The sequence below is a fragment of the Salvelinus sp. IW2-2015 genome, linkage group LG5 (genome assembly GCF_002910315.2).
Source record: "Salvelinus sp. IW2-2015 linkage group LG5, ASM291031v2, whole genome shotgun sequence".
In the NCBI taxonomy this organism is placed as follows: Eukaryota; Metazoa; Chordata; class Actinopteri; order Salmoniformes; family Salmonidae; genus Salvelinus; species Salvelinus sp. IW2-2015.
Genome location: NC_036844.1, coordinates 14,756,688 through 14,783,969, shown reverse-complemented (window position 1 = coordinate 14,783,969; position 27,282 = coordinate 14,756,688). Strand labels below are relative to the sequence as shown.

The window sequence follows — 27,282 nt, the reverse complement described above, 5'->3', positions numbered from 1 at the left end:
ACAGTTCACATTGTGCAGTAAGACCCTGAAGACCTCTGGCCCCATACACACCCAGGTTGTACGACTGATCTACAGCACATTTTACATGATGGCTGTGATACAAATGTATACATCCATTGTGTAGTGTCTCTACAATGCTTGTGTTATTATTTTTGTGCAGAGAAACGCTGCGTGGTATCAAAATGGTTGTACAACTTCAGTGTGTACAGACGGGCCTCTGACAGTGACCGTCAGGTGACTTATCCATACTGTACCTGCAGTTCATGGCCAAAAGTAACAATCTGGTTATAACCGACATCAGCCTTACTTAATAACAACTATTAGTTGTTTCACCATCTACATTTATTTGGCTTCAAAGCAAAAATAAAAATATTTTGCTGCAAAATATTAGTAAAAAAAAAATCATTTGATAATAAATCATAGTACAAAAGACGTCAGGATCTGTTTTTGTTTTTTTAAATCTACATTTCCGAAATCTTAGAAATGTGTATTTCTAAAGTCTTATTTTTGTGTTCAACACAAACTCTAAGACATCTATAAAAATACGACCAGCACGACCAATTACTAACATTATTACCTCATTATTACACAAATGATGAAGGATAAAATTGAAACAAACCATTTAGAACAGGGATCATCAACTTGATTCAGCCGTGGGACGATTTCTTTTTCGTTGAGCGAACGGTCAGGGGGCCGGAACATAATTCCAAATCATTTGTAGACTGCAAACTGAAACGGATATGTTTGACTAAAACATCATTTCAAATGAAACCACCTGCAGGCCGCCAGCTGGAGAACCCTGATTTAGAATCAATAAATTAGGGTAAAATGTGTGAATGTTTCATCTCATCTGAAGATCCATAGCAGCAATTTAATTTCTTTGTCTCACATCCATTGTACAAATGTAACAAAACAAATTCCAGGTTTCATAGCAAACTAAACATCTGCAGATGTCCATTATTTCGAAACGTAAATCATTAATATGCAGATTCTAGTGCATTTTTATGAGTAAGAGATGAACTGCTGCTGTTGTCCACTTAAGCTGCCAGATCCCACAACGGTTGTTCTATATGATACCTGAGATTGCAACATAGCCACTCCACCTTTCATCTAAAGCTATAACCTGTACTGTATGAAGTAACCTGTAGTAACCTGTATAAAGTACAGTTTGTAGACCCTACTTTCCTATCAGTGCTGAGCCACTGGGTGATGATCAAATACTGATGTCAAGGGTCTGTAGTTCCTCACTCCCTGCAACCAAGAAACCTGCAGCATAAGGACTGGCTTGAGGCCCTAGTATCTGTACCCAGGCACTTGCTTCATGTTACCCCAAATACCAAACTGTTATACTAAAGATTAAGTGCACAGTACAATAACTTCACATTTAGAGATGTCCATGTCAGTACAGAGTGGCTGGTCCAAAGACTTGCCAGGGTCAAATTCACTAGACACGAAACCGAAACGGGTAGGGAGTACCAGTACCTGAACTTCTCCAATAAGAAACGCTTGTTCTCCTTTTAAGTTGCAAAACATTTTGCTACGGTGTACACTAATGAATACAACCCCGGTGTGTGTGTCTGGTCTGGTCCATCAGTACATGCAGGACTGTGACAGCGCCTCCTGGTGGTGCAGTCCGGTGGCGATGGTGCGGGCCATGCGTCGGGAGGCCTCCCTCATCCCCCTGGCCGCCTCGATAGCATGGTTCAGAGAGCTGCTCAGAGAGCGCTGGTCAGCAGACAGGGAACGGCCGGCTCCACCTCTGACCTGCTCATGATGACCCCTAACCCCAGTGGCCACACCCCCACCCAGAGACACGTAGATGGGCTGGGGGTGGGATGGAGCTACATTCATCACAGGGCTGGAGTAGTACCTGCAGGGAACAAGCCAGGTAAATATAACAACAACAGGCCTTCTAACTACACTTACTACTCCTCTTAAAGCTGCAATATGTCCCTTTTGGGCGACCTGACCAAAATCACATAGACATGTGCGTTAAAGGTCTGTCATCGAAAGCAAGTCGAAGACGTGGTAGATCTGTTCTATGTGCACTATTTCTATGCTTCCCGCCCTTATGTTTTGTTTTTGCGTCTTTTACTTTCGGTTTTGTACACCAGCTTCAAACAGCTGAAGATACAATATTTTGGGTTATGGAAAATATATTCCACAGCGGTTTAGATGGTACAATGATTCTCTACACTATACATAAACTGAAATTAGGCAAACTATTAGAATTTTAGCAGCCAGGAAATGGCGGAGCGATTTCTGCATATTGTACCTTTGTGATTAATTCGAAATAATTAGATGATTTATGTCAAATGTAACCACCTACATCTTCAAGTCAGGATTTTGGCCAAAAGATGAACTCCTGCACCATGTGTGCTGTGTTTTACATCATATCATACCGGCTGTATTTCTGTATTTTGAAAGTTCTATATCTTGAAAACTTGATTGCTGACATTCAAAACATTTTGGGACGATATCAACAATCGACTAATGAAACAAATACCAAAAGATTGTGTGTCTCAGCGCAGAGAAATTTCATTAGGGTTGGCAACAGATGGGGTTGTAGCGAAATGACCTAATGGCCACTTCATGTCCAGACAGAGAGAGAGAGCAGGGCACTCACAGAACTGGCGGGCACACTGGCACACACTGGACCAGTGGCACACTGCCCAGCACAGGAGGGGGTGGCGCTGCAAAGAACACGCCTCTCACATCTCCATGGGGGGAGCTCATTGGCCAGCTGCCTCTGTGGGCGGGACCTGAGTCGCTTTCTGTCCGTCGGTCTGCGAATAAAAAAAATCAGCACACGTTTGTTGTCAATTAAAATGGCAAAGCAATACAGCACAACATAAAACAGGAAGTAGATGGTAACTTGGACGTGTCTGTTGCTCACCGTGTTTCGTGCTCCGGTACGTCTGAGACCTTCCACACGTAGGACAGTGACGAGAATGAAGACCAGTGTGACTGTGGATAGGCTCAGTGTCACCACCACCCCCATCTGGTCCCATCAGTCAGAAGAAAAGAGAAAGAAGAATGGAGTGGAGACGGCACAGGACACTGTCACTGTGACACACAAACCACCATTACACCACAGACTGTGGATGTGTCCCAAATCGCACCCGTTTCCCTATGTAGTGTACTACTTTTGACCAGACCCCAATGCGTAGTACACTATTGTGAATAGGATGCCATTTGGGACATAGCCTGAGAGAGAAGCTCTTACGTGTAGAGTGTCCATGGCTGTGTGTCTGTGGGGAACATTGTGGACACACAGGGGCCTGCCTCCCTCTACAGTCAGGTTTATCACCACCATCTCCACCTACAGACATACTGACATGCTGCCCTGCAATCACAATACAGATAAATCACGATTAATCGCAAAATCAGAAATTGCTGAAATTGAGCTGTAATTCAATATTTTGTATACAGAAAGCATTACAAGGATATTGAAGTCTTGATTTTTTCCAAAGTAGCGGTAAGAAAAAAAGCAGGTAAATGGATAAAGCACACTTTCTTTAAGCTCAACGTCAACACGGTTTTACATGGTATTGTTGTTTTTAGCTGTATAGATGATGTATTTGGGATGTTTTCAGTGTATTTTGAACGCTTTCAGACAATGCGATAAATTACAATTAAAAAATGTGTACTAATATTACCAAAAATGTACAGAGTTAACTGATTAACTCGGACAGCCCTAAAATACTATATTTTACGTTTATATCAGAGTTAACTAATCAAATCTGACAGCCCTAAAATACTATATTTTACATTTATATCAGCGTGTAGCATACTGTATATAAAACAGAAGTCTTTCTTACTTGTGTGGGCTCCGCTGTTCCTGACGGTCTCTGCTCTACCACGGCTGCCTCCCCACGTTGCAGGGGACACTGGGATACGCCTGGAGAACCGAAGTCTGGGTGTGGACTGGAAATGCTCCGACTCTGTCGCTGGAGGATAAAACAAACTAAATCCCCCAAAAATCTGATAGCTTATACTTAGGGTACCCAGAAAACATAGCATTCTAGTAAATAAAGAATGAAAGCTATTGTATTGTGAAGTGGATTTTGAAGTGTATGTACAGTGGGTTTCATAAGTACTCACCCCCGTTGGATTTCTTCACATTTTATTGTGCTACAAAGTGGGATCAAAATGTATTTTAATTGTCTTTTTTTTGTCAAAGATCTACAAAAAAAAAAAAAGAACATTTCTTTAAAATGTATGTCAAATGAAACACTAATATATTAGATATATACTACATTGAGTATACCAAAAACTAGGAACACCATCCTAATATGGAATTGGTCTATAAGGGCTTTGCACACCTGGATTGCGCAATATTTGTCTATTATTCTTTTCAAAATTCAAAGCTCTGTCAAGATGTTGGTGGTCATGGCTAGAAAGCCATTTTCAAGTCTTGCCATAGATTTTCAAGCACATTTAAGTCAAAACTGTAACAGTTTCTTTTTATCCTGAAAAACTCCCCAGTCTTTGCCGATGGAAAGCATACCCATACCATGATGCAGCCACCACCATGCTTGAAAATGAAGAGGCAGTTACGATGTGTTGTGTTGGATTCGCCCCAAACACAAGGCTTTGCATTTAGGCCAAAACATTTATGCCTTTGCCATGTCTTCTTGCGGTATAATTTTTGTGCCTTGTTGCATACAAGATGCATGTTTTGAAATATGTTTATTTGCATTCTTCTTTTCACTCCCACTGTCATTTAGGTCAATTTTGCAGAGTAACTACAATGTTGTTGATCCATCCTTCGTTTTCTCCCATCACGTCCATTCAACTCTGTAGTTGTTTTAAAATCACCAATGGCCTAATGGTGACATCGCTGAGCAGTTTCCTTCCTGTCCTGCAGCTCAGTTCAAAAGGAGGACTGTATTATTATTAACTTGACCAGGCTTAAAGACATATTCAATGTCTGATTTGTTATTGTTACCCATCTACCAATCACTGCCTTTCTTTATGAGGCCTTCGAAAAGTTCCCCTGGTCTTTATAGTTTTATCTGTGCTTGAAATTCTATACTTGCCTGAGGGACCTTACAGATGTTGTATTTTAAACAGATATAAATATATAATAAACAGATGTTGTATTCTTATGGAGGTCAGAGGAAGGGGTTGTCATAAAAAAACAACAACATGTAAATCCCTATTATTTCACACAGACTGAGTCCATGTAACTTCTTATGTGATGTGTTGAGCCAAATTTTACTCCTGAACTCATTTAGGCATACCTGAACAAAGGGGTGAATACTTAAGCCACAACTATATTTTAGTTATTTCATTGTTTGTAATTTGTAAACATTTACAGTATTTTATTTTCACAGAGTATTTTGTGTAGATCAATGGCAAAAGAAAATATCAATTGAATCAATTTCAATCCCACTTTGTAATGCAACAAAATCCAAGAGGAGGGTGAATAATTATGATACCCACTGTATGTACTGTGTAATGCAGCATACATGAGGCTCAAATCAAATGTTATTTGTCACATGCGCCAAATACAACAGGTGTAGACTTTACTGTGAATTGCGTACTTACGAGCCCTTTCCCAACAATGCAGTTAAAACGTTTAAAAAACGAATAATTGCAAATTAGAAAAAAAAGTTAATAGTAACACAAAATAACGAGGCTATATACTAAGAGTACCGTTACCGAGTCAATGTGCGAGGTAGTTGAGGTAATATGTACATGTAGGTTGGGGTAGAAGTACTACCCAATCAGGATAGATAATAAACAGAGTTGCAGCAGCGTATGTGAAGAGTGTGTCTATGTGTGAGCGTATGTAGTGTGTGTGTGTGTGTGTGTTGGAGTTTCAGTGTGGTATGTGTGAGTGTGTGGGTAGAGTCCAGTGAAAGAAAGTCAGTGAAAAATAAAAAGGGGTCGATGTAAATATTCCTGCCAGCCATTTGATTAACTGTTCAGCAGTCACATGGCTTGGGGGTAGAAGATGTTCATGAGCCTTTCGGTCCCAGACTTGGCACACCGGTACCGCTTGCTATGCGGTAGCAGAGAGAACAGTCTATGACTTGGGTGGCTGGAGTCTTTGACAATTTTTAGGGCCTTCAAGTTTCAAGTTTTAACATCACACACACAAGTACAGTGAAATGCCTTTCATGCAAACTCAAAACCCTAAAACGCAATAATCAATACCAATGTATTACTAGAAAAACAACAAGAGAAATAAGAAGAAATATGAAGAACACAATAAGTAAGTAAGTTAGTTAGCATACTATATACAGGGTCAGTTCAATACCGTATTTACAATGTGCATGGATACTGGAGTGATGGAGGTAGATATGACTAGGCAACAGAATATAAGATAAACAGAGTAGCAGCAGCTTGTATGTGAGTGTGTGTGTGTGTGTGTGTGTGTGTGTGTGTGTGTGTGTGTGTGTGTGTGTGTGTGTGTGTGTGTGTGAGAGCATAAAAATTTAATAAATGGCAAATAAAGATACAAGGTTAACTCAGATAGTCTGTGTAGCTATTTTGTTAACTATTTATGAGTCTTATTGCTTGGGGATAGAAGCTGTTCAAGAGCCTGCTGGTGTCAGACTTAATGCACCGGTAACGCTTGCCGTGCGGAAGCAGAGATAATAGTCTATGGCTTGGGTGGTTAGAGTCTAATGATTTTACGGGCCTTCCTTCCACACCGCCTGATATACATGTCCTGGATAGCAGGGAGATCAGCCCCAGTGATGTACTGACCTACCTAGAGTTACCAGCCTCAGAAAGTGCAGCCCAAATAAGTGCTTCAGAGTTCAAGTAACAGACACATCTCAACAACAACTGTTCAGAGGAGACTGCGTGAATCAGGCCTTCATGGTCGAATTGCTGCAAAGAAATCACTACTAAAGGACACCAATAATAAGAAGAGACTTGCCAAGAAACACGAGCAATGGACATAAAGAAAATAAAGAAAAACCCTTGAATGAGTAGGTGTTCTAAAACCTTTGACCGGTAGTGTAATTTAGCTCGTCTGGTAGGCTCGTGTCACTGGGCAGCTCACGGCTGTGCTTCCCTTTGTAGTCTGTAATAGTTTGCAAGCCCTGCCACATCCGATGAGCGTCGGAGACGGTGTAGTACGATTCAATTTTAGTCTTGTTGATCAGTCCTGTTGATTCAATCTTAGTTATGGTCAGATTTGCCTAACAGAGGGCGAGGGAGAGCTTTGTATGAGTCCCTGTGTGTGGAGTAAAGGTAACCAAAGTTTTTCCACCTCTAGTTGCACAGGTGACATGCTGGTAGAAATTTGGTCAAACGGATTCCAGTTTTCCTGCATTAAAATCACCGGCCACTAGGTGCACCGCCTCTGGGTGGGCATTTTGTTGTTTGCTTATGGCCCTATAGTGTTAGGGCTTATGGCCCTATAGTGTTAGGGCTTATGGCCCTATAGTGCAGTCTTAGTGCCAGCATTGGTTTGTGGTGGTAAATAGACAGCTACAAAAAATATAGATGAAAACTCTCTTGGTAAATGGTATGGTCTACAGCTTATCATGAGGTATTCTAACTCAGGCGAGCAGAACATGGAGACTTCCTTAATATCAGAGATTATGCACCAGCTGTTGTTAACAAAGAGAAACACACCCCCTCCCCTGAGCTTTCCCGACGCTGCCGTTCTGTCCTGCCGATGTAGAGAAAAAACAGCTAGATTAATATTTTCCATGTCCTTGTTCAGCCACGACTAGGTGAAACATAGGGTATTACAGTTCTTCAGATCACGTTGATAGGATAGTCTCGAACGGAGCTCGTCCAGTTTATTCTCCAGTGATTGCACGTTCGACAATTGAACGGAAGGCAGAGGCGGTTTATCCACTCTCCAACGTAGTCTTGTCAGGAATCCCGCACGACGGCCTCTATAGCACCGCCTCCTCCTTCTCTGAGTGTCGGAGATTTGGGCCTGGCCCAGGATAATCAAAATGTCCTTCGGTAACGACTCACTTAAGCAGAAGTCCTCATCCAAATCGAGAATAGTGATAGCTGTTCTGATGGCCAGAAGCTCATTTTGGTCAAAGGAAACAATGGCGAAAACATTATGTACAACATATTTCCAACTTTTGACCAGGGTCCATAAGGGCTCTGTTCAAAAGTAGTGCATTATTTAGGGAATAGGGTTCCATTTGGGACGCAACGTTTATGTATGCTGCAACAAAAAAACCTCTGCATTACAGTCAGCCCATAACTCACTGATGTCCAGTTCAGGTCTCTGTCTGGGTACAGAGGCTGATCTTCTAGCATTCAACCTGGGAGACCTCTTCTCCACCTGCTCCTCCTCACCCCACCTCCTCTCCTCCCTGCTCTCCTCTCTACCACCATCCCTCCTTCGCTGAGCAGACCTGAGAGAGTAGAGAAATCAAAAGGAACATTACAAATCAGAAACGCTGAAAGAAAGACAACGAGACACTATTCCCTATATAGTGCACTACTTTTGACCAGAGCCCTATGGGCCAGTAAAAATGTCAATAAACCTGTTTCAACAGTAACAAAAGTCTGATGAGATGTCCCTTAAAAAAGGCCAACCTGGTACGAGGTGTTGAGCTGAGAGGGTGTGTGTGGCCATCCTGGGCTGAGGGGGGAGCTCTAACAGGACTGGGAGGGTTTGTCTGTCTCAGACTGCCCTCTAGTCGCTCCTTTAGTCTGCCCACCTCCGCCTGCAGGGACTGGATGGCCTCACTGAGGGACAGACACAGAAACACACAAACATGCACGCACGCACACACACACACAAACACGCGAGAATGAGTACAGAGAGAAGTGTTGACATTTTCTACCTCAATGTTATAGAGTAGACACTGCCATTTCAACTCCATTGGTAACTGTACGGTTACTTGTTCCAAATATTGTAGTTAGAAATATTGTAGTAATATCACGTCTGTTATAGGTGTTAAAACGTACAATTGACCCAGCCAATCAAATCGATTTGACATTCCAAACCATACACAATCTTTTTCTAAACACATTCCTATAATGTGAGTCAATAAATAGGGCCCACTCATGCAGTGTCACACCATGCAAAAGTCAACACTGGGTACAGTATGTACCTCCTGAGTCTCCACATTTACCAGCTTCCATGTCTGTAATGAAATCAAATCATACAGACATACAGAATGTAAAAATAACTCAGGTTGACTGGCATTTCAGTTGATGTATCAGACTCTGCCTGAGCCAGGGAGACGTACACATTAGACACACACTGACACCTGCCAATAAAACGGTGTAGGATCCAGAGATAGATTTTTCAAATACATATTAATGATATAATAAAGATATGGCTCTGGAAGGATCCAATACCAGAACCTCACTTCCCAGATAAAACATAGACACCAGCCAGTCAACACTCTCAGCATAAAAGGAAATCAAATATCAAACGTCTAATAATCCCCCCTCCTAGATTCTACTGGGAGTTGCCAGAAAAAAATGCCTTTGAGCTGAGCTGGTATTTTTGCTGCAGTGAAGCAGCCCTCTTCTCCTCCCAGCCAATACTTTCCAAAGAGACTCATAAATCTGTGCTTGTTTGTGTTACTATCGCCATGGGAGCAATTGTGTAGAGAGAGACTCACTTGCGGTTGGTCAGCTGACCAGAGCTCAGGGCTCGGAGGGGATCGCCATGGTGATAGGGTGCAGTGGGGGAGGGGCTTGGCTGGTAGCGATGCTGGGTCGTTCGGGTGGAACGGTCACTACGTCCCTCATCCTCCCCTGACGCAGAGTGGACTTAGGATAGAAGGAGGAATTAAAGAGGAGAGAGGGGTTTAAAACAGAAGGCAGGGGAGAGGTGGAGGATTAAATTAACTGACACGGGCAAAGAAACATAGCCAAACAGCTAATAGCTGCCTCCCTGCTTCCTCTCAGGAGGGTACATGTTTCTGTCACAGAGTAAACTGTGTACCAGGGTTTCAGGTATGAAAATGTGCCGCTGGACATTTCACCAGCAGCATTTTAAAATTTACCGGACACGTGAGAAATTTACCAGACCCATATGCATTGGGTGCGTAACCGGATTAGGGCGCCCACCCACGGTGTTCAGAATGACCCAACTCACATTTCGATTATGGTAATTCATCTTCACAGAACATGCAAGTGGAGGATGCAACGCTGTGTGTCCTTACCGCTCACATGGAAGATGTTAGAATACCTGTCCACATTTACTTTTCCTCAGCCAACAAGACGAGTAACGAACAGCTAAATCACTAGCCTTTGCAGGCGGAGCGTGAGTTTAAAGTTTGGGGGAGTACATTTTCACCCTAAAAAATATAATAAAGCATTCCATGCGTCATCACATTTGCAGACTCATGTAAAATGGCCTACTATTCGTAATGTGATGAGTAGATTGGATAGTCATAATTCAAGCTAATAATATAACTCAATCACTTCGTAAGAAAAGACTGTTGAAGGCATGGCTGAGGGCGTATAGCGTACAGGCCTGGGTTCAGGCTATATCAGATACGTTTTTCTTTCTTTGAACGGGAAAAATACATTTCATGCCATTCTACTACACTCTATATGACTGAAGACATTAGTAGAATATGTTTAATGCTGCAGTGGGCTAAATCAGGGTCACACAGTGTTTCTTGGTAGTCTTAAACAAATCTACTTTGAAACAAAAGTGTACACCTCACACACATGGTTATGGGCTTAAAAACACAGAAGACTCCTTCCTGTACCATGTCAGATATAGAGTTGAAATGTATTACATTTAGAGTTTGAATCCCAATTTTACACTTTATATTCATCACAGAAGACTGAAATATAACAAAACGAATTATGAAAAATATGAATAACATTCTACCCATAAGGCCACTAGTTAATTTGACTGCAGGAAAGGGCTACTAAGATAAATCACAGGGTATCCCACTGTGCTGACACTGACAAACAGATCAATAAAAACGACCTTGTCCATATAATAGGCTAACGAGTCTAATTAGGCTATATACTGTAATTTTGGCAATTTAATTCAATTTACTTAGGGAAAGCTTAGCTTCCCCTCGTCTTATGGCCGCGTCGTCTGTGAGCCTATGGCAATCTCTATCCCCCATAGTAGAAAAATGTACCTATTCTGTAGGTCAGCTTGTCGGGAAAGAAATAGCCCAAATAGACTCTGGTACAGATCTCCAAATTCATGCAACCAGTAGGTCTACGCTACATTAAAAATAAATAAAAAAAGTTAAAAAGCACTGAATCTGAGGCAGCAGATCAGAACGTTTAGCTTAAAATGTTGATAAACTATTATTTCGAAACATTAGCGCAGAAATGCGCACAGGGCAGTAGATGACGCACGAATCTGCGTTTGGCTACCAGACAATGAAAGGAAGTTGAAAACCAATAGAACATGAGAGAAATAGGCTACTGGTTTCAATGGCATATGGAAGTCTTTATAAAATAGACTACTGGTTTCAATGGCATATGGAAGTCTTTATAAAATAGACTACTGGTTTTCAATGGCAAATGGAAGTGGCAAATGGAAGTCTTTATAAAATAGACTACTGGTTTCAATGGCAAATGGAAGTCTTATAAAATAGACTACTGTTTCAATGGCATTATGGAAGTCTTTATAAAAATAGACTAGCTGTTTCAAGGCAAATGAAGTCTTTATAAAATATGACTACTGGTTTCAATGGCATATGGAAGTCTTTATAAAATAGACTACTGCGCTTTCAAATTGGCATATGGAAGTCTTTATAAAATAGACGACTTGGTTCCAATGGCAAATGGAAGTCTTTATAAAATAGACTACTGGTTTCAATGGCAAATGGAAGTCTTTATAAAATAGACTACTGTTTCAATGGCAAATGGAAGTCTTTATAAAATAGACTACTGGTTTCAATGGCCAAATGGAAGTCTTTATAAAATAGACTACTGGTTTCAATGGCAACATGAAGTATCGTTTATAAAATAGACTACTGTTTCAATGGCAAATGGAAGTCTTTATAAAATAGACTACTGGTTTCAATGGCAAATGGAAGTCTTTTTAAAATAGACTACATGCGTTTCAATGGCAAATGGAAGTCTTTATAAAATAGACTACTGGTTTCAATGGCAAATGGAAGTCTTTATAAAATAGACTACTGGTTTCAATTGCATATGGAAGTCTTTATAAAACAATAGACTATTTAGACCAGTAGACCAATAGACTATTTTCAAAATGCTAATGAAGCCTACCTTCCGTTGCCTGTGCATTTGAATGGCGAATGGGAAGCGCGCTTCAATTAGCAGTTGAAAAACAAATAGCTATTTTTAATCATGGCCCAAAAAAATTTAACACACGATTGCATTTAGAATTGTTGTGCAATGATTGGGCTTATAAAAGCACTGTCTGACAGATTTTCAGCTCAAAGGCTCTGTATCTGTATGCGTGTGATAAATAAGATACATAACGAATATACACACGGGCCAATTTAATTGCACTAAATTATGCAAATTAACCCATAGACCGATAAGTATGACTGGTCAAAATGTATTTCCATCCATGAATAGACTAAAAAGCATTATTCGCAATGGGATTTTCTTTCTTCTCCCGGAAAATCGGCAGGTGCAAATGTCAATTATTGGCGTTTCTATTTTTTTAACTGCCAAAAACCTAACCTAAATAAGACGGTTATAGACAGAACAGCATGGACTCACTGTGGTCACTGTCTGGTCCAAACTCACTGGTCCCACTGCCAGCCCAGGGCTGGGGGGTCCTGCTGGCCCTGTGCTGGGGGGAACTGGAGGCTGAGGTGCCCCTCCTTTCCTCCCCTCTGGTTCTCCCTGAAGACCCCCGTACCTGCCTTGGGGTGCTCAGACGAGAGCCTCCACTGTGCTCCAGCAAGGTTGGCCTCTGTGGTCTGTGTGAGGGGGTGCAGGGAGAGGGGAGAGGCTGCCCTGACACGGGGGCTGTGTGGTGAGGCTTCCCTGAGCTCTGCTCCTCAGGGACTGACAGGCTAAGGCAAAGGAAAGTAAAACAAAGACAGGAACACACACTGATAAGATTACAAGGGAACCCATGACCTGTCAGTCTTGGGCAAACAGCAATAGGAACAAAACAGGGGAAGGTTAAGATCTGTAGGCAACTAGCCAGGGACACTGTGAGGGCACAGTGCGGAGCTGTGTGTAGGTGTGTCAGTAGTGTGTGTGTGTGTGTGAGACACTGGGGAATGTGTTGTCATGTTCTGTGAGATTGACAGCCGAGTCACTGAGGGTAGAGGAAGAGGGAAGGAGGGGGAGATGGCACCAGTAGCTCACCTCGCTATGGCCCTCTGGTGGAGAGGACTAGGTGCTGCAGGAGTCAGACGACTGCTTTCAGAGCCAACAAAACCACTGTCAGTCTCTGGTGAGATGATCCCATCCTGGTCAACACAGTGGGTTTGACAGACAAATTACTCTTTCAGGCTCAGTAGAAATTGCTGAATTGTGGAGATAAATGTGTAACTTAATTATCATTCATTTATTATAACAAATAAAAAAGATACAACTGACCTGGGACGGCACTCTCCTGGTCCCAGGCTGCAGTTTGGAGCCTCGCCTCTCTGAGGCAGCACTGTCCTCCAGACTGGTCAGACTGCTGCCATGAGACTTCCTGACCTCTGACCTCTTGCTGTCATTGGCCAGCAGATCAGGAAATGCAGTGGACTGGCTGAGGTCCTTTGGGGAAGGAGGAACTGATTTGCTGGTCCTTGGTCTCGCCGTTGGAAAGAATGTAGCGGCCTGCTGACCTTGCATTGGCCGTCTGAAAACACATAATATAATTTAGAGTAATATAAATGTTATCCAGTGTTCGTATTCATTAGTACACAGTGCATACTGTAGCAAAACCTTCTGCAACGAAAACAAGGGCTTCTTATTGGATAAGTTCAGGTAGTCACTCCCCATTTCTGTTTTGCTTCCTAGTGAATACAAGCCTGGTGCAGAGTTCAGGCTCACCTTTGAGCGAGACTTGTGTGGCCCTTCTCCCTCCCTGTCCTTGGGTGTGGTCCCTCTCTTGTCCCCTCACTACCTGAATGTGTGGCTTCTTCTCCTGCATCAGAAGAGTCATGGTCTCCCTCTGTCAGATCCAGGTCTAGCAGTCTGGGCAGCTCCCTGAAACTCTGGTAGCTGGAAGGGGCATTTGTAAGCAAACTGATATTTACATGACTGTTAATTGACCAATACCATGATTATGTTTAGAACAAAAGAACAGCCTGCCTTTCATTGGCTGATTTTGAATACTTCTGTTCTACAACGTCATGTAATACAGACTAGACCTTCTTTCAAAGGATAGTTCATCCAAATGACATAATGACATATTTCCTTACACTGTAAGCAGTCTAAAAATGATCCCTGATATTTGAATGTTTTGTATTTCATGTCCAAATCAAAGTGTTTAAAATCGATTGAGACTTACTGGTCCATCAGCATGCTGAAGTCTCTCTCTACGCATTTGTGTTTGTGAGGTAAGGGATGGAGGAGCAGGGACGGCATCCCTCCCTCCTCTCCCTCGCTCTCTCCGCTGGCCGAGCTAACCTCCACCCCCACCCCAGACTCCCCTGGCAGAGGTAACACTGGGCTCTGGAGAGAGAAAGAGCGAGAGAGTGAGAGATGTTAACAATCTTGGAAATGCAGGCCTTTATTCTATGGGATGAATAGTGACCAGTCTACTGTAGTATCTTCAGTAGCTGTGTTGTCACGGTACCTCAGGGAGTGGCATGGGCTCGCTGCCCCCTGCAGACATGGAGTAGGGGGTGGGGTGAGGAGGTGGAGTGGGAGGGGCTTCTGAAGTGGGCCGGTCCTGTTCAGTCTGCTCCACCTGTTCCTTGAGCTCCTCCACACGCATCCCACACTGGAATATACGGCCCTCCAACTCCCTATCACACACGCACAAACACACACAACCAAACACACACTTGATGTCCACCATATTTGTATTTCCTAATGTCCACTTCATCTAACAGTTTAAACACAGTGCTGTAGATAATCCTGCAGTGTGGTCTTACCTGCCGGGGTCAAAGGGGCCCAGCTCGGCCCCTCTCTGCAGTAGAAGTCTGTGTTCGTCTCGTGCTGTTAGATAACCTCTTTCCAGAGAATCCTGCCCCTGCAGCAGCTGGGACAAACCCTGCAAGGACACAACAACACAACATTACTCAAACAACATGGTGGCCAGTGAGCACTGGGAGACGCTCCTCTATACAATATATGCAAGACTCATATTAGATAAATATCAGAACAATACCTTCATCTGCTCAAACGGTTTAAGTTTCCCTCTCCTCAGGAGCTCTTCAAATGTTTGCACCTGCTGGAGGAACCTCTCAGCCTGCTTTGAGAGAGCCCTGGTCAGCTGCTCTCCAACTCCAGGGCCCAGGCTTCTGGGGGATGAGGAGGCCGCTGAGGAGGGACAGACAGAGGAGACTCCACTATGTCCTGTAGTGCGGAGAGAAAATAGGTTTTTAGTAAAAGACAATAGAAATGTGTAAAGAAATGTTGAATGAGAGGCAGAATCAATGTCAATGGAGTGTAAGAACGTATTGAAACAAAGCAATGGCTGTGTCCGAAATGTTACCCCATTCCCATAAGGCTCTGGTCAAAAGTAATGCACTATAAAGGGATTGGGGTGTCATTTGGGAAGCATATATAAGATGGCTGTTAGTACCTTGGTGGGCAGCCTGTCCATTTAGGTAAACAGAGCCTGAGCTGAGCTCCGCCCTCTGAGCGTGGGGAAAAGTTAGGGTCATGACCTTTGACCCTTCATGGAGTACACCTGATTGGACAGCGTGACTGGGCTTGGGAGGGTCGGAGTAGAGGCTCACCTGGAGATAGAGACAACAGGAAAAAACAGGAGTCAAAATGAATAAATTATATGAGCAAAATTACAAATTTTATAAATGATAAGAGTTTCAAATCATTTTTTTATTGTTACATGCTTTGTAAACAACAGGTGTAGACTAACAGTGAAATGCTTATTTACTTCCTAACAATGCAGAGAGAAAAAAAAGACAAAAAAATAACACAATGAGTAACAATAACGTGGCTATATACACAGGGTACCAGTACAGAGTCACTGTGAAGGGCTACAAGGTAATTTAGGTACTGGCAGCTTGATTAAATAGTACCTGCAAAACACCAGTCTCAATGTCAACAGTGAAGAGGCGACTCCGGGATGCTGGCCTTCTAGGCAGAGTTGCAAAGAAAAAGCCATATCTCAGACTAGCCAATAAAAAGAAAAGATGGGCAAAAGAACACAAACACTGGACAGAGGAACTCCCGATGTCGCGTCTTCACTGTTGACTTTGAGACTGGTGTTTTGCAGGTACTATTTAATGAATCTGCCAGTTGAGGACTTGTGAGTCGTCTGCTTCTCAAACTTGACACTAATGTACTTGTCCTCTTGCTCAGTTGTGCACCGGGGCCTCCCACTCCTCTTTCTATTCTGGTTAGAGACAGTTTGCGCTGTTCTGTGAAGGGAATAGTACACAGTGTTGTACGAGGTCTGCAGTTTCTTGGCAATATCTCACATGGAATAGCCTTCATTTCTCAGAACAAGAATAGACCGATGAGTTTCAGAAGAAAGTTCTTTGTTTCTGGCCATTTTGAGCCTGTAATCGAACCCACAAATGCTGATGCTCCAGATACTCAACTAGTCTAAAGAAGGCCAATTTTATTGCTTCTTTAAATCAGCAAAACATTTTTCTGCTGTGCTAACATAATTGCAAAAGGGTTTTCTAATGATGAATTAGCCTTTTAAAATGATAAACTTGGATTAGCTAACACAACGTGCCATTGGAACACAGGAGTGATGGTTGCTGATAATGGGCCTCTGTACGCCTATGTAGATATTCCATTAAAAATCAGCTGTTTCCAGCTACAATAGTCATTTACAACATTAACAATGTCTACACTGTATTTCTGATCAATTTGACATTATTTTAAATAGTCAAAAAAATGTGCTTTTCTTTCAAAAACAAGGACATTTCTAAGTGGCCCCAAACGTTTGAACAGTAGTGTACATATAGGTAGGGATAAAGCGACAAGGCAACAGGATAGATAATAAACAGTAACAGCAGCATATGTGATGAGTAATATTCCCTCCAAGCTGCGCACGTTTGCGGGCATGCAGTACAGGTTAAAACAAGTTAAAATCAAGCCCTGCATGTTTTTTTCAAAAGTCTCATGGAATGTAGGCCTACATTGAACACACCTGCTACTGTAGGCTGAATGATAGAACAGCTATTTCCAGTTTAAAATGTTATGGGATGCATTTTCTCCATTGTTTTTGATGTTAGGCCACTGGTAGGCCCACATGATGATCAAAAAGCCACAGTAGTCTACTTGGCCACTGTTAAAACTGTAACTTAAAGCAGGTACAGCCTCAGTGTTCACAAGAAACGCGCGCTGGAAGTTGCACAGAATTTCCACAACGTTCAAGTTATCTTGGAGGAGAGATGCTTCACAATACAGGAAAGTCTGAGGTATATCGGGTGGCTCTACCGTCTATGTGTGTTTAATGTATACGTATGCATCACATCCTCCATTTTGTGGAGAGGTTTCCATTTCAACCCCTCTCGGCTCTACCTCGGTCTCAGGATGATAGAACTGATATCGGGAAGCATAGAAATAGAGCACATAGAACTGATCTACCGCTTCTTAGACTTGCTTTCAATGACAAATCTACAGTGGGGCAAAAAAGTATTTAGTCACCCACCAATTGTGCAAGTTCTCCCACTTAAAAAGATGAGAGAGGCCTGTAATTTCCAGAAAATCACATTGTAGGATTTTTAATGAATTTATTTGCAAATTATGGTGGAAAATAAGTATTTGGTCACCTACAAACAAGCAAGATTTCTGGCTCTCACAGACCTGTAACTTCTTCTTTAAGAGGCTCCTCTGTCCTCCACTCGTTACCTGTATTAATGYCACCTGTTTGAACTTGTTATCAGTATAAAAGACACCTGTCCACAACCTCAAACAGTCACACTCCAAACTCCACTATGGCCAAGACCAAAGAGCTGTCAAAGGACACCAGAAACAAAATTGTAGACCTGCACCAGGCTGGGAAGACTGAATCTGCAATAGGTAAGCAGCTTGGTTTGAAGAAATCAACTGTGGAAGCAATTATTAGGAAATGGAAGACATACAAGACCACTGATAATCTCCCTCGATCTGGGGCTCCACGCAAGATCTCACCCCGTGGAGTCAAAATGATCACAAGAACGGTGAGCAAAAATCCCAGAACCACACGGGGGGACCTAGTGAATGACCTGCAGAGAGCTGGGACCAAAGTAACAAAGCCTACCATCAGTAACACACTACGCCGCCAGGGACTCAAATCCTGCAGTGCCAGACGTGTCCCCCTGCTTAAGCCAGTACATGTCCAGGCCCGTCTGAAGTTTGCTAGAGAGCATTTGGATGATCCAGAAGAAGATTGGGAGAATGTCATATGGTCAGATGAAACCAAAATATAACTTTTTGGTAAAAACTCAACTCGTCGTGTTTGGAGGACAAAGAATGCTGAGTTGCATCCAAAGAACACCATACCTACTGTGAAGCATGGGGGTGGAAACATCATGCTTTGGGGCTGTTTTTCTGCAAAGGGACCAGGACGACTGATCCGTGTAAAGGAAAGAATGAACGGGGCCATGTATCGTGAGATTTTGAGTGAAAACCTCCTTCCATCAGCAAGGGCATTGAAGATGAAACGTGGCTGGGTCTTTCAGCATGACAATGATCCCAAACACACCGCCCGGGCAACGAAGGAGTGGCTTCGTAAGAAGCATTTCAAGGTCCTGGAGTGGRCTAGCCAGTCTCCAGATCTCAACCCCATAGAAAATCTTTGGAGGGAGTTGAAAGTCCGTGTTGCCCAGCAACAGCCCCAAAACATCACTGCTGTAGAGGAGATCTGCATGGAGGAATGGGCCAAAATACCAGCAACAGTGTGTGAAAACCTTGTGAGGACTTACAGAAAACGTTTGACCTCTGTCATTGCCAACAAAGGGTATATAACAAAGTATTGAGATAAACTTTTGTTATTGACCAAATACTTATTTTCCACCATAATTTGCAAATAAATTCTGGATTTTTCTCTCTCATTTTGTCTGTCATAGTTGAAGTGTACCTATGATGAAAATTACAGGCCTCTCTCATCTTTTTAAGTGGGAGAACTTGCACAATTGGTGGCTGACTAAATACTTTTTTGCCCCACTGTATAACACACATGTATCTGTGCATATCGCAGCTTTAATTGTACATGCAAACCTAGAAGCAGGTATTGGACTGTGCTTGACAAAGGATTGAATTGGCCCTCCCAGCACATCTACACTGTTATGTCTCCAGAGGGAGGAGGAGAGAGACAGATGGTAGTGTGTGTAAGGAGAGGTGGAGGAGGGAGGGGGGTAAGCTAGATTTTAATTAGTATTAAGAGTAGACTGTGGTGCAGATGGAATAGAAGACAGCAGATAGGAATACCTACCTCTCTGTAAATTGCCTTTTAAAATCAACAACTAGGCTATAACCAACAATTACGAGACAAGGTACCGTGAACGGCCAAGACTACGACTACAAACTGTCACTACCCTGTCCATCCGAGCCCCGTCAATGATGACATTTCCTGTTTTCCTCCACTGCATCATGAGGGCCAAAAACAATGCACGCGATTGTCCTAATGTGAACCGCAGGGTCATATGACTGTACCCCACATGACAGGATGGGTCTATTAAGTGTGTGTCTAGTATTGGTGGTCAGAGAGCAATTAAGAACTATCAAGCAAATGGCCAAAAGCTAAGTGGAGTAGTTAACCCTCTTACCAAATAGGACACTGGCATACACAAGCAGCACTGAAAGATGTTCTAGTCAGATTGCAGTAACACAAGTTGTATCTTATTCTTTAGCTGTTCACTACTCTTTCTACAACTCCCTTTCCATAACACACTTTGAGAGTCTAATTCCATCATTTGAATCACAATCTCACTGTGGCTCTTGAGAAGTGATGAGAAAAGTCCGACAGCCACAGAGGCTGGTGTTTTTCCTCAGTAGGTAGTGTATTATACATGCGGTGCGCCCTCTGAAACAAGTAGTGTCCCGGATTGCACCCTATATCCTATATAGTGCACTACTTTTGACCAGAAGCCTATGGGCCCATGTCAAAAGTAGGGCACTACCTAGGGAATAGAGTGCTATTTGGGAGGCAAACACAGGCTATGATCATACAGGTCACCTGAGGGGCCCTCTCCAGCATCTGCTTTGTGTTTGTTGTCTTTCATGTGGCCTGCATGTATTCAGATGCAGAGCAGAGAGGACTAAATAGAACCACACCATCTGCCAGAGACACCAAATACATTTGATATATTGTGATCTCAAAGCCAGAACTGATCCCAAATCAGAGTTTACACTCTTAGACGCTTGATAAATACAGCCCCTGGCCCTTGAAGAGAAGTCTCGGTCTATAGCCAATTACTCAACAGAAGTTGAGTAGCACATACAGCTATCGAGATGACACACTTGTGTGCTGACACAATGTTAAACACACACACACACACACACAGGTACACAAAACATTAGGAACACCTTCCTAATATTCATTTGCACCCCCTTTTGCCCTCAGAACATCCTCAGTTCGTTGGGGAATGGACTCTACAAGGTGTTGAAAGCGTTCCACAGGGATGTTGGCCCATGTTGACTCCAATGCTTCTCACAGTTGTGTCAAGTTGGCTGGATGCCCTTTGGATGGTGGAACATTCTTGATACAGACGGGAAACTGTTGAGCTTGAAAAACCCAGCAGCTTTGCAGTTCTTGAAACAAACCGGTACGCCTGGCACCTAACACCATACCCCATTCAAAGGCACTTACATTTTTTGTCTTGCCCATTCACCCTCTGAATGGCACACATACACAATCCATGTCTCAGTTGTCTCAATTTAACCGGTCTCCTCCCCTTCATCTACACTGATTTAACTTTTGTTTATGTGACAAAACAAGCAAGTATGGTCTAGAGAATCATTGTACCATCTACAACCGCTGTGAAATAAATGTTCTATGACCAAAAATATTGTATCTTCAGCTGTTTGAAGCTGGTGTTCAAAACTGAAAGGACGCCCCCATAAAACGGATCTACCACTTCTTAGACTTGCTTTCAATGACAATGACAGATCTATAAGTTACATTTTAGAGTGAATTCGCTCGGGTCGCCCGGAAAGTGACATATTGCAGCTTTAACAGGTGACGTCAACAAGGGATCATAGCCTTCACCTGGATTCACCTGGTCAGTCTGCCATGGAAAAGAGCAGGTGTTCCTAATGTTTTGCACACTCAGTGGACAGACCATATAGACTACCTTGGCTTCCAGACGCATCCGATCAATAGTGTTCTCTGCCTCAGCATACTTGGTCAGCAGCCTGTTGTAGTCCTCCTAGAGAAAAGAGGGGGAAGGAGAGGGGGAGGGAGGAGAAGAGTGAACACTGTGAGCTGGACAGGAAGTAGAGAAGCACTACCCAGAGATAGTCAATGAGAGAATCATTCAGTGAATTTGTAAGTGAATTGGTGTCAGTGTGTCAGACACTTGAAAAGTCTGAGTATGCCAGAACGCTAAGGAATCAGAGTTAGTCTGAGTGTGTGCCCGTGGTGTGCTCCTAATCTCTGTGTATGTACCTGCAGCTGCTGTACCAGAGTGCTGGCCTGTTGTGGGCATCTGAAATCCTCTGGCACCATAGAGTTTAGGGGCCTGTGGGGCGGCGAGGGGGATTGGGGCCCGTCTGTACTGCTCAGCAGCACCTCTCTCACTATGTCAGCAGGGGACTTGAACACCAGGGGGGGCTCCACTGACAGAGACCTCTTTCTGGGGGAGCCTTTGCTCTTGGGGGGGGTGTAGCCGCTCTTAGGGAAGTGGACCCTGGGCTCTACCTTGGAGAAGTCTGGGGTGGGGTAGGTCAGTGGGCCTCTTCGGCCCTCGTCCATGTCAGGGTCCTGACTCCTGGGTTGGGGTTTGGGGGGGCTCTCCCTGAGGGTCTGCTGGCTCCAGTCCTTGGTGCTGCTGTGAAGGGGGGACTGTGAGGGTACATGCCAGGATTTCTGAGATGAACAAACCATGGCTTGTGGGATGTCAGATAAGCTCTGTCTTATCTTTCTCGGATAGGGGTGTTGCCGATGGTTAACGCCTGCCTCATCCTGTGGGCTCTCTGCACCCCTTTCTTTTCTCTCACCGAGTTGGTAAGATATCCCACAGTCAGGAGAGATAGCTGCTGGGTAAGGGGACGTCCTAGGCTTGAGATCCTCCCCCCCTGACTCAAGCGCCCAATGAGGCCTGGGGGCGTTGCTCATCCGGCTGCTGCGGGATTCCGGAAGGCTCTCTGTGAAGGTGGGATCCTCCGGGAACGTCTCAGCTTCAATCCCTGGAGCATAGGCCAACTCCTCAGAGGAGAAGTGGAGGAGGTGAGGAAAGGTAGAACTCCTGGGAGGGGAGGGGAGAGACTGGGGGGATGAACAGAGCAGGTCGGGAGGGAAAATTAGGTTTCCAGACACACTCTCTCCCAACCGTCCCCCCCCTCTGTTGTCACTCTCTGAGAGTTCACTAGTCTCCTCTATTTGTAGGTCGGCCCTATAACTGCCTATGGCACGGACCTCTCTCTCCTCCTTCTCCCACTCTTCTCCTCTGACACTAAGGCCCTGATCCCAGCCAGACCCAGCCTCGGCTATGACAGGATATGCCATCATGTCAGTGTGTGCGTGTGGCTCGCTGTCCACCTCCTCCTCTCCATCCTCCTCTACCTCCTTCTCGTCCTCCGTCATGTCCAGCTGTCTGTCTCTCTCTGGGAGATGCTCCATCCGCTGCCTGTCGACCACGCAGCTCTGCTCCTCTTCAACCTTCTGCTGCTCCTCTTCCTCACTCCAGATCTCCACACTGTCCTTGTCTTCCAGGAGATCGTCATCTATCAGAGAAAGAGAGGGGCATGGGAGAAGAGTCAGTTCAGATGCATCCATCTCAGCGGTAACCGTGTTCATAAACTAGGTTATTTAATAAAATTTCAATACAACATAGCATGGTCACCCCTGCTTGCAGGCCTTAGGCAGCTTAGGCCTTTGATGCTTTTGGCTCGGTTGAAATGTGATATTTTGCTAAAGAAGTTATTACATTGCCAGTCCCAAATGGCACCCTATTCCCTTCATGGCGCATTACTTTTGACCAGAGCCTTACTGGTCATTGTTAGCAATAACATTGTTGTGACATTGTTAGTACTGTATGTGTGACTCACAGAGTGACAGCGCGTGCCTGTCCTCTCCAGGTGGCTCAGAGTCCTGCAGCTCACTCAGGTTATAACTCAGCTCCTCCAGAGGGTTTACCAGCCCCAGCCCACCTGCCCTACTGGGGGACAAGGACCCCTCCAAGGCTCCAGAGTACCGGGGTGGATTCTCCTCTCCCTCCTCTTCTCCTCCCAGACCCACATCCTCCAAGGCCTCGTCCAGTCCTATGATCCCGTTCTCATCCATCTGGGTATGGAAGCCCTCCTCCTCTTCTGCTTTCCTGTCCCAACCTTCCTCATCCTCCTCTTCCTCTTCCCCCCAGTCCACCTCTGAGCCTATGGAGCTGAAGGGAGAGGGGCGTTGAGGAGCGGGGGTCCAGAACAAAATTCCTGCCCTTGTGCGTTGCCCTCTGGTCTCCATCCTCTCTCAGATCTGACCTCTGACCTCTAGCCAGGTCTGGTGTCGCCCAGTATCCTGATTGGCTGCTCCTCTGAAGACCACCTCCAAAGCCATGGCTTAGAATCTAGCCTACTGGCTGAAGGCCTATGTCCGTCTTATGGAAAGCTTTGTCACTTGGGACACTTGATACCCTGAAACCAAACGCAGCAACAATACAGGAATAGTGAGAGAAATAACTTTGCGCAGTTTCTGATACAACACAATTCAAATGCAAGCTCACATATTCACGGACACACACATTCACTTCAACATCTGGCGATTGGGAAAAGCCAGCTCTCTACCGCATCCCTACCTCTCTGTAAGATGTGACTTCACCACAGCGCAAACTGCACGCCATCTTTCAGGCAGTCTTTCATATGATGCAGAACACAGATCACAGCGCTAATGAACTGTGATTAAAGAGCAAGGAAATGAACAGTCTGTCTCCATCCTCATACACAGCTGCTCCCTACTGTTAACATGGAAGCATCTAAACCAATCAGCAGATAACCATGTGTCGCTCCTTCAGTATGCCCAATCTTTACATTTCATCATATTTACTATACGTATATATATATATAAAAAAATTGTTGCTTCATTCATAGACAGATTACAAAAAGGGGGAGACAAATTGCATGAATGAATTCCTAAATGTACAGTACTCTTAGAAGAAACACATATCCCCGTGACGCAGTATCAGTTAGGCTATGCATATTAGATCACGAGGTTCACATTTTGTAGCTCAGTTTTGAAAAATTGCACATAGCTTATTTAGGCTAACAATGGGACAACATATGGGCTTTTATCAAAAACAGGGAACATCAAGATCAACTATTTCTGGATGTCATGGAATATGGGTGTGTAAAGTCTCTTCAGTCCTACTATAGAGCTCTGGGGTTGCTGTTAACTGTCCCCATAGTAACCGACAACACCAACACGAAGAACAACAGGCCTCAATGCTGCACTTCTCACCCCCACCTTCAGCCAAATAACATTCAGAGCATTGGCTCATGGACAAGGCAACAGGCAGGGAGAGAAGACAAATGAGATACGTTTCTGGGGGTTCGCTGGGGAAGCTGACAAAGCCTTATCTGTACAAGAGACACTTGTTACCTTCTCACCATACTACAGTACTCTTTCATGCACTTCAAAGCACCTCACAAAGGCACGCGGAAATTCTACTTGTAAATGTGTTGTAGGAGGAACCATGGAACAAAAAAAAAAAAAAAAACGGGAAAACAAATCAGTTTTACAGGACACACAGAACCGGAAAGTGAAGCAGCAAGCTTAGACTTGCTCGTTACGAAAAGTGACCACCGTGCATCTTGGTCCTCAACAATATGCCAGATTACCAAAAGCAGATTATTTGGAGAGTGCTGCTTCTAATCTGACACACGAACCCATCAGCAGTGTGTTCTAACATACACACACCAGCTCATCTTTGTTGTGGAGGAAACAAGCAGGACTCTCACTATATGTGGAACAAGCATCAGGCTCATGGCCCCTCTGTCCTCCTTTCATACGCAAATGTATGGAGAGTCTCTCTCCGCGGAGAGGAGGCAGCTGGCCTGACGCACAACCTGAGACAACAGGGAGAACACAAGCTCTTCAGGCAGACAAACAATTTAAGGGCATTTTTCACAGCTAATTTCAGCTCCGGGACTTGGTTCATCGGTGAACATCAAACTTATTTTGATGTAGCCTAGATAGAATGCATTCAACATAAACAATTTAGGCAGTCGATCTTAAAATAGGCCGATGAATTGAAAGCGAAGATCGCATCTTTGATACATTCAGATTATGCACATCTTCACCCGTCATTACAGCCATATCACAGCCATATCACAGCCATTCGGTGGATTGTGAAGCATCAAGAATGGACTCACCTGTTGCTTAAATCCAAGCGGCGTGTGCATACAGTCCATGAGGCACTCCGAGGTTGGTTATGTGGTCAGGCTGGGTTATTAAACCCCGAGGGGCTCACCAACAGCTCACAGCCAGTCAGCCAGTCAGACGGACAGACAGCCAGACAGACAGGGCTGATCTGTTGAGCACACCCAGTAGTAGTCCTGCATCTCCAGAGAGCCCCACTGACAGCTAGGCTAATCCCCGGGGTGCCTGTGGAGCTCTCTCTCTCTCTCTCTTGAGTCTGGGATAACGAGAGCTGCTAGGCTAATTAGCGCACCTGCCAGGCTCTCCTCTCGCAGCCTCCCAGCCCTCCCTCCCAGAGCTGTCAGGACAGACGTCAACAGAGCCAAAAGCAACGTGTTTCAGTTTTGTTAAGGCTGAGGACCAGAGCATTCTGCCCATTCAGAGAATCTATTTGAAGCTTCCGGACACCCACGCTGAGAGAGTCCAGTCCTGTGAAGGTTGGCTAAGATGGCCTACTAACTAACTAAGCAACGTAGGCTAATCTTCTTACAAGGCGAGGGGAGAGATAAGGACATGCAGACAGACACAGAGCTAGGAGAATAACAAACCAACCTGGGCCTAGTGCTGTGAATAGCCTTACGCTCACAGTTATAACTGAGCCAAACCAAAGTCAGGGGACCACGGAAGAGTTGCAAAATTCCAAAGTCTCCCAACTGCCTACTTACAAGACTTTCCATCCTGACAACACGCTATACCAGTTAGCCTACATCTAGTGAGTGGAAGACATAGTCCCACAACGGACTGCAAGTATGGGGAAAATGACAGGGTTTCAGGGGTTCCTTGGGTCCATGATGGGGTAAAGCATCAACACAGAGACAGCCCAAAAACCCATCAGACGTTTAACTTGATCTTAAGTTATACCTGTGTAGTAGGCTAGTAGCATTAGTAATACATAGTAATTACAGTATACATTTTTATGAATAGCTTTGTATGTGCATAGCAATGGAGTTGAGTTTTATTTTGTCATTACTTAAGTGTACTAACACACACACGCGCGCGCACACACACACACAGTACTTTAGTACTTTTGAGTACTTTATATCAATGACTGAATCCACTTTATGACTTTGTTCAAGAATGCTCATTATTTGTGACATGCGAGAACACTACAAATTTACAAATTCTAAACTTACCTTGTGTTTATATCATCCAAGGCAGTTGAAGCAGAAAATCAGAGAGACATCGAGATTGCAGCATTGGCAGACTTCAAAGTAGCAGGCCTTGGTTGCCTTGAGAACCGCGTACAAACTACAAGAAGACCCATCCCAATGTCACCAAGCGATGCATTGCAAACCACGACTTCACTCAATGCCACCCACTTTACCTGAGTAAACAAAACAAACGGAACTATAGCTAGGTTCAGTTTCAATTCAGCCATCGGAGATACTATAGCAAAGAGTATACAGTACATTAAAAAAGTGGGTAATAGTTAGGTAGCTAGCTAGCTTAGCTAGCATCTACTCTGCACTTTCTAGGGATTGAACACACTCTCCAATGTTGTGTTGGCGCGATCCAAGTATTTTGATCTACCTAATCAGTATTCGAATTCCCATCACTTAAACTAAAGGTCATAAATGTGATGAACTGGTTGATAATACCTGTGCAAATGAACTGGTTGATAATACCTGTGATCGTGGGCATTAGCGTCAATCCATCAGGAAAAAGCGAGAGAGTATCGTTGGCTAATAATTCCATTCTCGGAGCGTGGCACTGATTTTGCTGGC

The 27,282-nt window shown here is 44.0% G+C and overlaps 1 protein-coding gene across 5 annotated transcripts; it reads right to left on the bottom strand.

Moving 5' to 3' along the window:
* Positions 1 to 831: 831 nt before the first annotated feature.
* On the bottom strand, positions 832 to 27,282 carry LOC111963949 (microtubule organization protein AKNA-like). 5 transcript variants are annotated; one of them, XM_023987553.2, is made up of 22 exons: positions 27,184 to 27,272; positions 26,692 to 26,882; positions 23,200 to 23,778; positions 21,599 to 22,875; positions 21,285 to 21,359; positions 15,611 to 15,767; positions 15,194 to 15,381; positions 14,958 to 15,076; positions 14,657 to 14,828; positions 14,369 to 14,532; positions 13,909 to 14,079; positions 13,465 to 13,714; positions 13,231 to 13,334; positions 12,631 to 12,929; positions 9,573 to 9,723; positions 8,533 to 8,685; positions 8,200 to 8,348; positions 3,822 to 3,950; positions 3,227 to 3,346; positions 2,897 to 3,001; positions 2,627 to 2,786; positions 832 to 1,870 (listed from the first exon to the last, which is right to left on the bottom strand). In XM_023987553.2, exons 3-22 carry the CDS (start codon positions 23,606 to 23,608, stop codon positions 1,591 to 1,593), a joined length of 4,632 nt encoding a protein of 1,543 aa, XP_023843321.1. In that variant the 5' UTR covers positions 23,609 to 23,778; positions 26,692 to 26,882; positions 27,184 to 27,272; the 3' UTR covers positions 832 to 1,590. The 5 variants fall into 5 exon arrangements, with proteins under 5 accessions (XP_023843321.1, XP_023843326.1, XP_023843328.1 ...); XM_023987558.2 differs by having other exon boundaries at positions 3,822 to 3,944; XM_023987560.2 differs by having other exon boundaries at positions 22,715 to 22,875; positions 27,184 to 27,269.

Coding starts and splice junctions, on each gene's coding strand:
- LOC111963949 (XM_023987553.2), bottom strand. CDS start 23,608: ATGGAGACCAGAGGGCAACGCACAAGGGCAGGAATTTTGTTCTGGACC. Junction 22,876..23,199: donor CAGGCACGCGCTGTCACTCT/GTGAGTCACACA, acceptor TTTCTCTGATAG/ATGACGATCTCCTGGAAGAC. Junction 15,768..21,284: donor GGATGCGTCTGGAAGCCAAG/GTAGTCTATATG, acceptor CTCTATCTCCAG/GTGAGCCTCTACTCCGACCC.